Source organism: Leptonychotes weddellii, chromosome 15 (assembly GCF_054177405.1).
Source record: "Leptonychotes weddellii isolate Sample4059 chromosome 15, ASM5417740v2, whole genome shotgun sequence".
In the NCBI taxonomy this organism is placed as follows: Eukaryota; Metazoa; Chordata; class Mammalia; order Carnivora; family Phocidae; genus Leptonychotes; species Leptonychotes weddellii.
In genome coordinates, this window is record NC_138383.1 from 13,002,657 (window position 1) to 13,017,240 (window position 14,584).

The window sequence follows — 14,584 nt, forward strand, 5'->3', positions numbered from 1 at the left end:
CTTAAGATGCTCTCTCTTGGGGCGCCTGGGTGGCTCAGTTGGTTAAGCGACTGCCTTCGGCTCAGGTCATGATCCTGGAGTCCTGGGATCGAGTCCCGCATCGGGCTCCCTGCTCGGCAGGGAGCCTGCTTCTGCCTCTGACCCTCCCCCCTCTCATGTGCTCTCTCTCTCTCATTCTCTCTGTCTCAAATAAATAAATCTTTAAAAAAAAAAAAAAAATGCTCTCTCTTCCTCTTCCTTTGCCCCTCCCCCTCCACACCCTGCTCATGCTCGCTCTCTCAAAAAAAAATTGTCAAAATACTCTCTTGATCCTCAATACCAAAGCAATGGAAGAGCAATGTCTATAAACTAGTACTCAGATAAAAACTGTGGGTCAGGATGCCATTCAAATATAAAGGCAGGTGAGATGTTCTCAAATATGAAAATTTAGGGGTTATGGCTACACCTGGACAATGAAAAGATGATCAAATCACAAGTGGTATTAAAATCATTCTCTTTAGTATTAAAGAAGTCAACAGAAACTGTCCAAAACCGTAATAAAGATAAAATCTTCTAAAATATGAATATAAACTCAATGTTTTTAACTATTTTTTAAAGATTTATTTTAGAGAGAGACAGCAGGCGCAAGTGCGCGGGGGCGGGGGTGGGACACGAGAGGGAGAGAAATCCCCAGACTCCCCGTTGAGTGCCGAGCCCAATGTGGGGCTTGATCCCAGGACCCCAAGATGATGACCTGAACTGAAGGCAGACTGAGCCACCAAGGCACCTCATTTAATAATTTCTTAATCTCAGAGGAAATCTTATGAAAAAACAAAAATATTTGATGTTTAAGAATCTCTTCAATTTCACCTATCTTTTTCTTCTACCAAAGTAAAATTAAACACTTCTTAGTAAATAACAACTATAATACAAATTTTTAAAAACTTTTTATTGAAGTTTAAGTGTCCTGCTCAAGAATTATTTCAAAACGAGTATTCTCACTTACATGCCACTCAGGTTAGGAAATAGAGTATTACCAGCAACTCAGAAGCTCTTCTACCATCCTCCCCTAAAACTCCCCCATATGTAACCAGTATCCTATGATCCCTTTTATATATCTATCCACCCTCCTATGTGAACAGATGCACAGAATGTTTAGAAGAATGATGGCCACCTAATGCTAATGACGCTTATTTCATCTTTGCACTTTTTGTGCACTGTTTGAATTTTTAATAATGAGAATGTATCATTGTTTACAAATTCACCTTTTGCATATCCCTAGCTGTTCATTTCTAGGAGGATAGGGACAGGATAACTTTATAAAAAGGGAATTTTCAAAGAGTGGAAGCAAACAGACCATGGTATTAATAGCAGTTCACACTGTATAATAGGAATATGAATGAAAGACTATTCCTCATACTTTTTTTTTTTTTTAAAGATTTTATTTGTTTGACAGAGAGAGACACAGCGAGAGAGGGAACACAAGCAGGGGGAGTGGGAGAGGGAAAAGCAGGCTTCCTGCCGAGCAGGGAGCCTGATGTGGGGCTCGATCCCAGGACCCCGGGATCATGACCTGAGCCAAAGGCAGACGCTTAACGACTGAGCCACCCAGGTGCCCCATACTTTTTTTTTAAAGATTTTATTTATTTGTCAGAGTGAGAGTCAGAGTGCGTGCATGTGCACAAGCAGGGGGAGCGGTAGGCAGAGGGAGAAGCAGGCTCCCCACTGAGCAAGGAGCCTGACACAGGACTCGATCCCAGGACCCTGGGAACATGACCTGAGCCAAAGGCAGACACTTAACTGACCCAAGAATCACCCCCCCTTTTTTTAAAAGATTTTATTTATTTATTTGAGAGAGAAAGAGAGAGTGCTTGCACAAGCAGGGGGAGAGGCAGAGGGAGAGGGAAAGGGAGCAGCAGACTCTCCATTGAGCATGGAGCCAACGTGGGGCTCGATCCCAGGACCCTGAGATCATGACTTGAGCCAAAGGCAGACACTTAACCAACTGAGTCACCCAGGTGCCCCTATACTTTCTTATAAAAGTTTAACCAATTTAACTAGGGATATAGAATATGGGCTCTGAAACTAGAATACTGAGTTCAAATCCTGATTCTACAGTTGCTCTGTGACCTGAGACTAGATATTTAATCTCTTTATATCAGCTTCCCCATGGGAAATAAAAATCATACCTACCCCACAGCTGTTATGAGGAGTAAATTATTGAATACCTGTAAAATACCTATAACTGTGCATGACACAAAATAAACACAATGCATGTTAGCTCTTAATATTTTCCTTTTTATACATTCATCCCTACTGTCTTAGAGTAAGAACATGTAGGTATATGCAGAGGTAAAATTTCAGAAGTACAGTGCTCTAATTAGTGGAGTATCCTTTACTACTATTCTAGCAGAGACCTCTTTAAATCTATAGACTTCTACCTAATTGTAAGCAAGCTTTTCCACTTACCACAGAAAATGCTGTGCCCTCTCCAGTAGAATTCATGGCAGAGGAGATGTGACTTGAACGCAAGTATTCTTTTCCTATGGGACAGGGTGCTCGAGGCTCTGAAGGGTGGTAGGGTGGATGTAAAGGAATAGCTGATTGAATAGGCTCCCCTAGCTTCCTAGCACTTGGAATCACATCCACAGAAGGAATTTCCACTAGTTGGCAAAAATAATGTGGACATATTAACATGAGACTCTAAGAAATACATCATTTAATATATACACATACCTATAGATACTAAAAACCTAAATGACTTTAAGAATAGCTACATAAATTACACTTCATCCATGGGTTATAAAACTCGTTAGCCATTAACAATGATTTTATGTAATACTAAATAAAATCCCAGAGAAAACAGTAAGAAATGAGAATACTGTATTTTCAATTACTGTATTTTATTATTCCCTAATAATCTGAAGACCACCAACTGATATACTAATGTATTAGAGACTCATATTGTCCTAAGTCTTTAAGAGAAAAAGTTAAATAATAAAACAGTGGATGTAAAACATGCGACCAAAAACCATTTTAAGAAATCAGAGCTCATAATTAATAGCAAACATTTAAAATATGATCATGTAAAACCAAAGAGAATCATATAAAGTATAGAGCAACAAAAGCAAAAAGGCTAATAGCAACAGAAATTGTCCCAGGAACTAACTATTACCTCTAACTCACTAATAACACCTTACTACTCACTGTCTTCAACAAAAGATGTCCTGTTCTTGGACAAAAAACTAGGTAAGGGAGGGTGCGGCACTTCTTCATATGATATGGTTGAGGCTTTTTTGGACTGCATTTCATTAGGGCCTTTGGCACCTAGAAAAGAAAATATTAAAGGTAGAATTTTTTTGTTGCTGAATATTATACTAAAAATCAGGAGTTTCGTACCCAGAGGATAAAAATCTCATGAATGACATAATCATTGAACTGTGTTGGTCTGATTGCTCAAACTATGCATTACTTTTTTTTTTTTTTTAACCACGCATTACTTTTAATAACTACCAGAGAAGAAGATCTGGAACCACTAATACAAATTAAAAGTAAAGATTTACATCATATTACTTTTCTTTAGAAAAACAAGTGCCATAAAAATAGACACAAAGATCAAAAGAACAGAATAGAGAGCCCAGAAATAAACCCATGCTTATATGGTCAATTAATCTACAACAAAGGAGGTAAGAATATACGATGGGAAAATAGTCTCTTCAATAAATGATGTAGGAAAGTGGACAGCTACATGCAGAAGAATGAAGCTGGAGTACTTCAACACACCATACACAAAAATTACCTCAAAATGGATTAATAAACAACTAAATGTGAGACAAGAAACCATAAAACTTCTAGAAGAAAACACAGGCAAGTAATCTCTTTGACATCAGCTTTAGTAATGTTTTTGTGGTATGTCTTCTCAGGCAAGGGAAACAAAAGCAAAAATAAACTATTGGGACTACACCAAAATAAAAAGCTTCTGCACAGTGAAGGGAACGATCAACAAAGTGAAAAGGCAAACTACTGAACACGAGAAGACATTTGCAAATGATATGTCTGATAGAGGATTAATACCCAAAATATATAAAAAACTGATATAACTCAACACCAGAAAAACCCAGATTAAAAAATGGGCACAGGACCTGAATAGACGTTTTTCCCAAAGAAAACATACAGATGGCCAACAGACACAAGTTGCTCAACATCACTAATCATCAAGGGAAATGCAAATCAAAATCACAATGAGATATGGCTAGACTCAAAAAGACAAATAACAAGCGTTGACAAAGATTTCACGTGAAGAGAAAGGAATTCTTGTGCACTGTTGGTGGAAATGGAAATTGGTATAGCCACTATGGAAAACAGTATGAAGGTTCCTCAAAAAAGTAAAAATAAAAATACCACATGATCCAGTAATTCCACTACTGTGTATTTACCCAAAGAAAAAAACACTAACTTGAAAAGATATATGCATCCCTGTTTATTGCAGTACTTAAAACAGCCAAGATACGGAAATAACCCAAGTGTCACTGATAAATGAAGGGATAAAAGAGATGTGGTGTACATGTGTACACACACACACACACACACACACACACACACTTAGTCATAAAAAAGAATGAGACCTTGCCATTTACAACATGGATAGACTTAGTAATTATGCTAAGTGAAATAAGTCAGAGAAAGACAAATACAATTTCACTTACATACAGAATCTAAAAAACAAAACATATGAACAAAAAAAAAAAAAAGAAGAAACAGATCCACAAATACAGAGAACTGATGGTTTCCATACAGGAAGAAGTAGGGAGAATGGGTAAAATGGGTAAAGTGGAGTGAGGTACATAGGCTTCCAGTTATGGAATGAATAAGTCACAGGGATGAAAGGTACAGTAAAAGAATATAGTCAATGGTATTATAATAATGTATGATGACAGATGGTAGCTATACTTGTGATGAGACTAGCAAATATATGGAGTTGCCAAATCACTATGTTGTACACCTGAAACTAATGTAATATTGTGTCAACTATACTTCAATTAAAAAAATTACTAATATGTACTATATAGTTACATTTTAAAAAATCATATGAGATACACATTTGCGTATCTGTAAGGAAAGAAATCAAAATGTTAACAGTGGTTTTCTCTAGGTCAGAGGTTGGCAAACCATAGCCCAAGGTCCAAATCTGACTCATCAACTGTTTTTGTAAATAAAAGTTGTTTTAAGATTTTAAGTAATCTCTACATCCAACGTGAGGCTTGAACTCACAAACCGGAGATCAAGAGTCACACACTCTACTGACTAAGCCAGTCAGGCACCACTGTAAATAGCTTTATTGGAACACACTCATATACAAAGAGGTGCCAGAACTGTAGGAACGCTGTTATGGGGGTATATCCCTGAGCTAGGAATCTTGGCTGATACAATAAAAAAATTTATAGGTCAAATTGTTTTGTCTAATTTTTGAATGCTTATTTTTTTTTTTTTTAAAGATTTTATTTATTTATTTGACAGAGAGAGACACAGCGAGAGAGGGAACACAAGCAGGGGGAGTGGGAGAGGGAGAAGAGAAGCAGGCTTCCTGCCAAGCAGGGAACCTGATGCGGGGCTCGATCCCAGAACCCTGGGATCATGACCTGACCCAAAGGCAGACGCCTAACGACTGAGCCACCCAGGCGCCCCTGAATGCTTAATATTTTTAATCGGCTTTATAATATTACATATAGAGCTGTATTAAAATATTCCTGAATATCCACTTTGTTCCCTTAGAAATCTACAGTACACAAACTCTCCACAAACAAAATGGATTTGACTCCCCCTCTCCAGATGACTATTTATGCCTTCTTCAATTTAATGAAAGACTTCACCATAAACTTATTCCTCACTTTGAAGGCATGAGAATGCACCCTGTGCATTCTCCAAACTCATTGTTACCAAATGGTCAAATGACATAATGACTACAAACAGAAAAATTCACCTTGCGCAGATCCCAAACTCCATGCAATTTATTCCAAGACGCTGTACATTTAAAATTTTTTGACACTCATTTTATGTCTTTTAAAAACCAGCACACACATCGTTTTGTGCTTTCCTTTTCCACAATCCAATTCAATATGGCCATTTTCACATCAAAATGTTAAAATATCTGAATCTCCCTCCATAACTTCCTATGACACATGAAGAGTATCTGAGATCTAATGTTCAAAATTCTTTAACATGGTCCACAATTTTCTCTACTACCCAAACTGAATTTGTCATCAGCTTGACCTCAGGCTAATTCACTTTTACCTGGGTCCATTTTTTCTTTAGTTTCTTGGATGACCAAGAAACTCATATGCTCTTTATTTTTGATGAATTTCTCCTAAAATCTCATGCTTAGTTACCACCTGGAACTTTTGTCAGACTGAAAGTGACACACTCAAATCTCTCTCCATAAATTTTAGATTGTTTTAAGGATATACTGTTTAATTACTGGAATGATTCTGAACTTGTCTACTGTAAGTAAGCATTAATAAAATTCAATTATATATCTATATGATAAATGTATATAACAGTTCATAAAAAAAGGAGGGGGCAGCCCTGGGTAGAAAAAAAATGGGTGAATATGGTCAAAAGGTACAAACTTCCAGTTAAATAAGTCAGGGGAATACAATATACAAAGAGGACAGAACTTAAAAGTTGTCATCACAAGAAAAAAAAAATTTCAACTACCTGTACTGACAAATGTTAACTAGACCTTTGTGATGATTATTTCACAATATATGTAAACAAAAAATCATTAGGTTGTACATCTGAAACTAACGATGTTACATGTCAGTTACATCTCAATTAAAAAAAAAGATTCGGGCGCCTGGGTGGTTCAGTCGTTAAACGTCTGCCTTCGGCTCAGATCATGATCCCAGGGTCCTGGGATCGAGTCCCGCTCGGGCTACCTGCTCAGTGGCAAGCCTGCTTCTTCCTCTCCCACTCCCCCTGCTTGTGTTCCTTCTCTCACTGTGTCTCTGTCAAATAAATAAAATCTTAAAAAAAAAAAAAAGATTCATAGCCCAGGAACTTAAGCCTAAATTAGACACCCATGAATGTATATGATGACAGATATAAGTTAAATCCAAATATAAGAGGAAGATACCATAGTCCTTTATGACACCAAACACCTTACCCTAGCTTTTCTTTCAACCTTTTCTCTTTTGTCTTAATTGCATTATAATCTGAATAGTTAAAATCTGAAAACAATTTACTTTTTATAGATGCAACCTTTCTATGTGGCAGTTGCTACCACAGCACACCATTTTTAAAATCACCATCCCTTCCACCTTCTGTCAATCCACCTGACTCTCTTCCTTCTAGAAACATTACCTACACTTGACTCTGGTCATTCCCTTACTTTGCTCCTCCTAGTAGCAAGTACATGTCTTTGGTCTACTGTCTAACCTTCCAGACTTAGGTTCTTTGAACATTAATTCCTTGGAATTCAACGTCTATTCTTTAGAATAAAAGTATTAATGCTGAAAGGGATTTCAGAGATGGTTTGTTCAATTCTCTGATTTAACGCATTAAGAAACTGAGGCTCAGGAAAGATAAGGACCTTGTCCAAAGTCACATAGCCAGTAGCAGAGTCTGGATAAGAGTTTGGCCACTTGATTCCCAATTTAATATACTTAGTTCCTCTCTAGCATTCCTGTTCTTCCATTAAAAAAACTCCGCAACTTATTGTGGGCCTGGTGTTTTGCAAAGTTTTGGAATACTAAGATGAATATGAATGATTTTACTATATATTTCACTTGTCTTATTTATTGGCTCCCTCCACAAGTAGAATGTAAGCTCCACAAGGGAAGGGATTTGTGTCTATTTTGTTTACACTGTAACATGACTGCCTGGCACATGGAAGGCACTAAATATTTGCTGAATGAATATGATGTGGCTACTGTCCCTGAAACTCCGTTTACCTAATAGACACACTCAAAATTAACTATGTGATGTGAAGAATGCTATTACCAAAATAAGGAGACGGAGCCACACTGCAGAAATATAGAACCTTTGAACCTGAGGCACACGGGAGAGCCTGGGCTTTGTAGGGTAAATTTGCCAGGAATAGTAGAAAGGAAGGAAGAGCACCCCAGCAGAAGAAACAGTATGATGCCAGAAAAGAGCATGTCAATGAAGGTAGGCAGGACAGGGAGTGGGATGTTGGAGGACTGCAAGGTGGGAGGCTCAGAAGGGGTTTGAGAGAGATTCAGGCTTACTGTGTATAAACAGCAGACTGTGAGAAATGTGGCCTGACACCTGGCAGAAAAATTGCCACTGGATATACAGACTCATTGGTTGAAACCATGAAAAGAGCACTGTTTAGGAAACTACACTTAGGGGGTAATCTGAATGTGAGTAGACTATCAAGTTGCATCCAGAAGTCTCTTCCCAGAGTATCAAGTCCCACATATTACATGACAAACTTGCATCCACCTGTTTGCCCATGTGCCTGCCTGTGGCTCCTACTTGACTGATTTCATGTTAACCGTTCATATTTAGGATAATGGTGGTATACTCCTGGAAATTCAATTCTAATATTGACTTACAGCTCTCTCCATTCTTCTCAACTATAAACATTCCTAAGTATATTTATATTTTCAGTTATATGACAACAATAACTGATATCTAACAACTTACCATTACTTCTTAGAGAAAAGGTGTGTGCTGTGTCTCCCAGTCTAATTATTTCACCGGTGGATTCTGTTTCATCTCCATCCCAAGAGGGGCCCAAAGCCTCAGATGACAAGGAGCACCTGAAAGAGTTCCCTTACTTACTTGGGGCCCAGCCTAACCATAGAGGGCCCCTCCCAAGGACCCCGAGAGTTCCTCCTAACAGCCTGTCTACGGGTATTCAGACTGCTCGTTGTTATGTGCAGAAAAAGAGCAACATACTCCCTTCTGCTGCTTATCACTTCTTGCTGCTTGTCTGTTTTGACTGATATATGTATGGGGGAACTAACTGTGTTCAAAGTGTCAAGGATTAAATGCATAGGAGAATCCACACAGAAAACAATAAACATTGGATATTCTAGGGGTGTGGGAGTGGAGTCTGGGTAGGGTATTAATTTTGCACTAAATAGTCTTGTGTTGTTTCACTTTTGTACTTTTTAAAAAAATCTAATAATAAGAAATAAAGTCAGGAAATTCATCTTATGGTGGTCTCCTTTAAGACATGTTTTCCACAATGTACTATACCTAAATAGGAAAGCGCAGCCTGTGATTTTCAAATCATGACAAACTCCATAAAAACATGGAGAATCAGATATTTAAAACAAAGTCATAGCATCATATTCAACCTCTAGTTATAACTACCATCAAATCTGTAATGACATATTTTTTCCATAAAAGTCACAGAAATTTTAAAACTCTGTTATTTGTTAACAATATTGATTCATGAGAGTGCAGTAACCCAGCAATTTTATACTGCCGGTGAGTGTATAAACCACCACCACCTTTTTGGAAAGCGACTGCTTTTAAAAGCTTTATAACATTCATTCTCTTTGAATGAGTTTAAAGAATAGCTTAAAGAATAAAGAATAGCTTAAAGAGTAAGTAAAAGTATATATCACATTTTTAAAACCATAAAAAACACAGGAACAGCCACCTCCACTTCAGAGGAGTGGTTTAGCCAATTATGAAACACACATATGAATGGTCTGTTATATGGTGATTAAAAATTATTACAAAGATTTTAACAACTTGAAGACTATTGATGTGTAAAGCTTAAAATGCAAAAAACAAAATTATATAAACAATATAACTAAATCCAAAAAACCCTCGAAACAGTAAAAAAGACTAAAGTATAACAAAACATCAACAGTACTTATTCAGTTTTGAATGGTAGAGTTCATCTTTTTTTGTTTTTTTGTTTTTTCCTAATTTCTCTGTACTTTACAAGTTTTCTATAAGGAACATAAACTATTCTGATGACCTAGGGAAAAATTTAAAAATAAGTAGGTGCTTAATACTGAGAATTAAGTACTACATATAGCTCATGGTTCTTAAAACTCCCTCAAGAAGGTTTAAAATATGAGAAGGTAGTAATATTTTCACACTCGTTTTTTTTGTTTGTTTTTTACTGCCATTCTGGTATATTGTGTGCCATTTCAATTCTTAGTAGAAGGAAAAAGCATAACTTGCTATGATTAAATTCATAGACATTGAGTGCTACCTCTCAAAAGAAACCCTTTTCCATGATGACCTGGATCCCTTAGTACTTTCTGGCTCTTCCAAAAGTTCTCCTTGATGGGATTCTTTAAAACTCTGTCCAGTTTCACCTGTTTAAAATAGACAAAAACAATACCAAAACCCCCCAAATTAATAACACTATTTTTATACAGGGATAGGTAGAGGTAAGAACAGTAAGGCACCCTCATCCTCTCCTGGTAAACTGGGCTCTTGTGAACATGAAATTAGAAAGAACCAAATCATCACCTGTGATGAGCATATTACTTGGGTAACAAACAACAAAAGTGTTGTTTTAAAAGCAGGGTCTGCAGTTGTATTAGCAACGTTTTATTTTTTAAGCTAGGTGGTAGGTTCATTTTCTATTGTTTATAAACACCGTCCTGTCTATAAGAGATGTCTAAGGTAAGAGGACTAGGCTGTGGCTTCAGAACATGACTGTGTCAGCTTGCTTCAGGCTCTAAGACTATCACTCCCCTAACCTAAGAGTCAGACTACATTAAGGCTTGGATGGAATTTTCCTTAAGACGATCACTCTTTTCTTCTATCCCAACATATCTGCGGATTACACGTTCACCAGTGGCAGCAACTCACTAGCAATGTGATTTTAGGAGGTATGTGGGTGAACCTCCTATGATCCAGATTTATGGATATTCCCATCTCCATTACTAGAGATTCCCTGTTTGAACATCCACCATCATTTTTTTCTATTTCCGTACTCAACAAGCAACATTTTAATAACATTAGTTAACATTCACTGTGCATCTACTCTAAGCTTGGCTCAGTGCTAAACTATTCATGCATTATCTACTTATTTGACCTTCACTACAGCCATGAAAGAATTTCAGATGAGAAAACTGAGGCTTCAAGAGCTTCAAACAATGAGGGGCATAATGCAGCACTGACTCAAGGTCTCCTTTCAAATCCTTTGGCCTTCAGTTTAAGTAAATGATAATGCTGCTCTGTATACCTGATGCAACTCATGATAATAAAGATTTACTTCCCATTATTAACTGGCATTTTGAAGAATCTGCTCAGCTCTAAGTAATATTGCCATATCAACTTGGACCTGCAAAGGTGAGAATCAGACTTTAGAAAACACTGTCCAACTCAGGTACTACCGCACAGGGAGGCCCCATCTGTGCCACTCCCTCCTAGCAGCCCTAAGTTCACCACATTCTACTGACCTCCCCTTGAAAGATCCCTTCTCAGCCCTGCCTCAGCATTTCACTATGACCAGACTCCCATGTAAGTCTCTCTCAGTTCTGTGCTCCTCTCTCCATCCCCACTGCCCTATCCGTGGCCAAGTCACCATCGCCCCTCCCCTACTTACAATCAAGCACCGCATTGTAAAAACTGCTGCTGTCAGTGTAAAATTTCAAATCAATCTCCATCTAAAGGTAGTTTTCTACCTCTTAATCTTGCTGCTAAAATGACTAAATAGTCACAGAGCATCAAAATACCTACTGGTAACCTTGAATTAGGTGAGTTTCACATGTCTTTCACTCTCCCCCAATTCTCCTATAATGTTTTTATTGTACAACAGTCCCCCCTTATCCATGGGGGATATGTTCCAAGATCCCCAGAGAATGCCTGAAACCACGGATAGTATTGAACACTATATATACCCTTTTTCCTGTACGTACATACCTATGATAAAGTTCAGCTTCTAAATTAGGCACATTAAGATAAACAATAGCTAATAAAAAAATAGAGCAATTACAACAATATACTACAACAACAGTTATAGAAATGTGTTCTCTGTCAAAATATCTTATTCTATTATATTCACTCTTCTTGTGATGATGTGGGATGATAAATACCTACGTGATGGGATGGAGTGAATGACACAGGCACTGCAATACAGCATTAGGCTATTATGACCTTCTGACAATATGGCAGGAGGATCATCTGCTTCTGGACAGAGGTTGACTGCAAGTAAACTGCAACTGCGGAAAGTAAAACTGCACATGTGGGGGGACTATTCTATGTATTTATGGCTGTCTTCCTGACTTGAGTATAGGTTTCTTTGAGAGCAATAAACATGGCATGCAATTCTGAATCCTCCCAGAGTACTTGGGCTGGTACATACTTAACATACCTTAAACACTTAAAATACTCCACACTCAGAACTCTCGAAGTTTTTGAAATAAGAAATATCTTCTGTGGCAATCTTTCCTTCCTACATGTGATTTTAAATCTTTTCAACAATGATGATAAAAGGTAGAAAACTATCACTAAAGAGTTTAAGGTTAATTTCAAATGTTATAATCACAGCACAGGTCTCACCATCAACAGTGTGAGAAGAATGATAAGCCTACCCAAATTTTTGTCTTCATTCATATTAGAATTTATGTTGATTGCTACTAGTGCTAAAAACTTGTTGGGTAACTTTAAAATAGTAAACCCATTCTTATATGGGTCATATATTACTCCAATCATGACACAGCATTATTTACTCAACCAATCTCAAACTGTTAAGACACATAGGTTTTTTTTTCTTTCTTTTCAATTACATTGCAATGAAGACCTTCAAGCACCTTTCTTTTATATTACTTCCTTAGGATAAATTCTTAGAAATGAGATAAATTGAGCCAAAGATTATAAATTGCTCTTATATACTGCTGATCCATTTTAAATAACCATAAGCCTTTTAGAAGATAATATGGCAATATTAATCTTTATAATTATCATTAAAAACCATAAAATAAAAATTTCACACAATAAATTGTTACAATTTGGGAAACTGGGCTACTGAAGACTAAAATAAAATGTTCAGGCTGTCACAAACCTAAATGTAGGTTGAAGACAAAAAAACACACCAATTCTTCCTGCTAATGCTTTAGCAATATCCAAATTTGTAACAAAAATAGCACTTCTGACAGAGGAAATTATAGAGTCAGTAATTTCATGCAATAATAGGACAACGGGCAATTTTAGCCAGAATTTAGCTATTATAGATTAGCCTTAAAGTAATTTATAAGCAATATCCAAGTTGACAAACGACATGGTGACAGTCTAGGGTAGTTTTTCTCAACCACTTAGAACAGTAAGAATTGAGATTTAATTTATGATTAACTTTACCAGGTATATGCATTAGTGATTCCAATTCCTGTGAAGAAAAACAGGCAAAAAGAAAAAAGGCAAAAAGGGACAGGATGTAGAATATAAACCAAATCAAATTTCTATTTTTAAACTTACTTTTCTCATGAGATGTCTCACTGATGTGTTCTGTAAGATACTCCAGCAACCCATCAAATATTTCTAGCAGATTCTTAATAGATTCTTTATCTCCTTTCACTATATTTTCTCCTAAACACAGGATAGAGCTAATTAAAAATATTAACCAAGAAATTGAAAGCCTCATAATTTTGAAATGAATATACCACCATGTACTGTTCTAGATAAAAGAACTGTAAACTAACTCAGGAAAAACAGTAATATAAATATTAAAGATATGAATTTTTTTTTTTTTTAAAGATTTTATTTATTTACTTGAGAGCGTGAGAGCGAGCACAAAAGCAGGGTGAGGGGCAGAGGGAGGAGCAGACTCCCTGCTGAGCAGGGAGCCCAATGCAGGGCTCAATCCCAGGACCCTGAGATCATGACCTGAGCTGATGGCAGCCGCTTAACCAACTGAGCCACCCAGGCACCCCAAAACATGAATTTTCTGATACCTAATTATATTTGAAGAAACAAAAGCAGCAGCCTTGAATATAATGTTTGATAATTAACTGGCATATTCCTTCCTGTATCAAGAAACAAAGTAAGTGGACTTAAGAAAACATCCCCTAGTAATATTTATACCAAAATATAAAGCATCTAAGCAGAACTTTATTAGGCTGGTGAAAAAAAATGGCATGAGAGAACACAGTTTCAGATTGTGAGATCCTACTTCTAGATGGTGGTTTGTTCTGAAGATAACAGCAGCAGAGTAATATAAAAACAAAACAAGTTTGTTGGGATACTTTCGTCAGGAATCTCTCATTTTTTCTATTAACTTCTGTTCATTTTGTATGCATCATGTCATTTTCTTAATTAAAAATTGCCTATGCATACAAACTTCCAATTTGTATAACTTTGTATACAGTTTGTATAACTTCCAGTTATAAAACAAGTCACAGAGATAAAAAGTAAGGCATAGGGAATAACGTCAATAATACTGTAATTAGAACTGTATGGTGACCGATGGTAACTAATCACAGTGAGTACTGTGTAATATACAGAACTGTTGGATCACTATGTGGTACACCTGAAACCAATATAACTTTGTGTCAACTATACTTCAATAATGAATTTTCTTAAAACTGTCCATTCATATAAAACCCTTTTTAATTTCACCTCACCCCAACTTCTCTAGTCCAATCTCCCACCGCATCCACTTTACACC

At 36.9% G+C, this 14,584-nt stretch overlaps 3 protein-coding genes across 6 annotated transcripts in view; all 3 read right to left on the bottom strand.

The window, feature by feature from the left end:
- MILR1 (mast cell immunoglobulin like receptor 1) overlaps positions 1-14,584 on the bottom strand; it is a 124,858-nt gene that overhangs the window by 51,214 nt on the left and 59,060 nt on the right. The gene's annotated exons all lie outside the window — the stretch shown is intronic.
- Positions 1-14,584, bottom strand: part of LOC102738999 (testis-expressed protein 2) — a 254,143-nt gene that overhangs the window by 20,531 nt on the left and 219,028 nt on the right. The window lies entirely within an intron of this gene.
- CEP95 (centrosomal protein 95) overlaps positions 1-14,584 on the bottom strand; it is a 37,779-nt gene that overhangs the window by 17,314 nt on the left and 5,881 nt on the right. Inside the window, exons 4-8 of one of the 4 annotated variants that reach the window (XM_081804696.1) lie at positions 13,396-13,506; positions 10,181-10,286; positions 8,647-8,762; positions 3,187-3,306; positions 2,449-2,546 (exon numbers count right to left, since the gene is read on the bottom strand). In XM_081804696.1, the coding sequence (XP_081660822.1) occupies positions 2,449-2,546; positions 3,187-3,306; positions 8,647-8,762; positions 10,181-10,286; positions 13,396-13,506 (551 nt within the window). Of the gene's footprint in view, positions 1-2,448; positions 2,643-3,186; positions 3,307-8,646; positions 8,763-10,180; positions 10,287-13,395; positions 13,507-14,584 lie in introns of all 4 variants that reach the window. The other 3 variants (XM_081804695.1, XM_081804697.1, XM_081804698.1) reach the window with 3 other exon arrangements.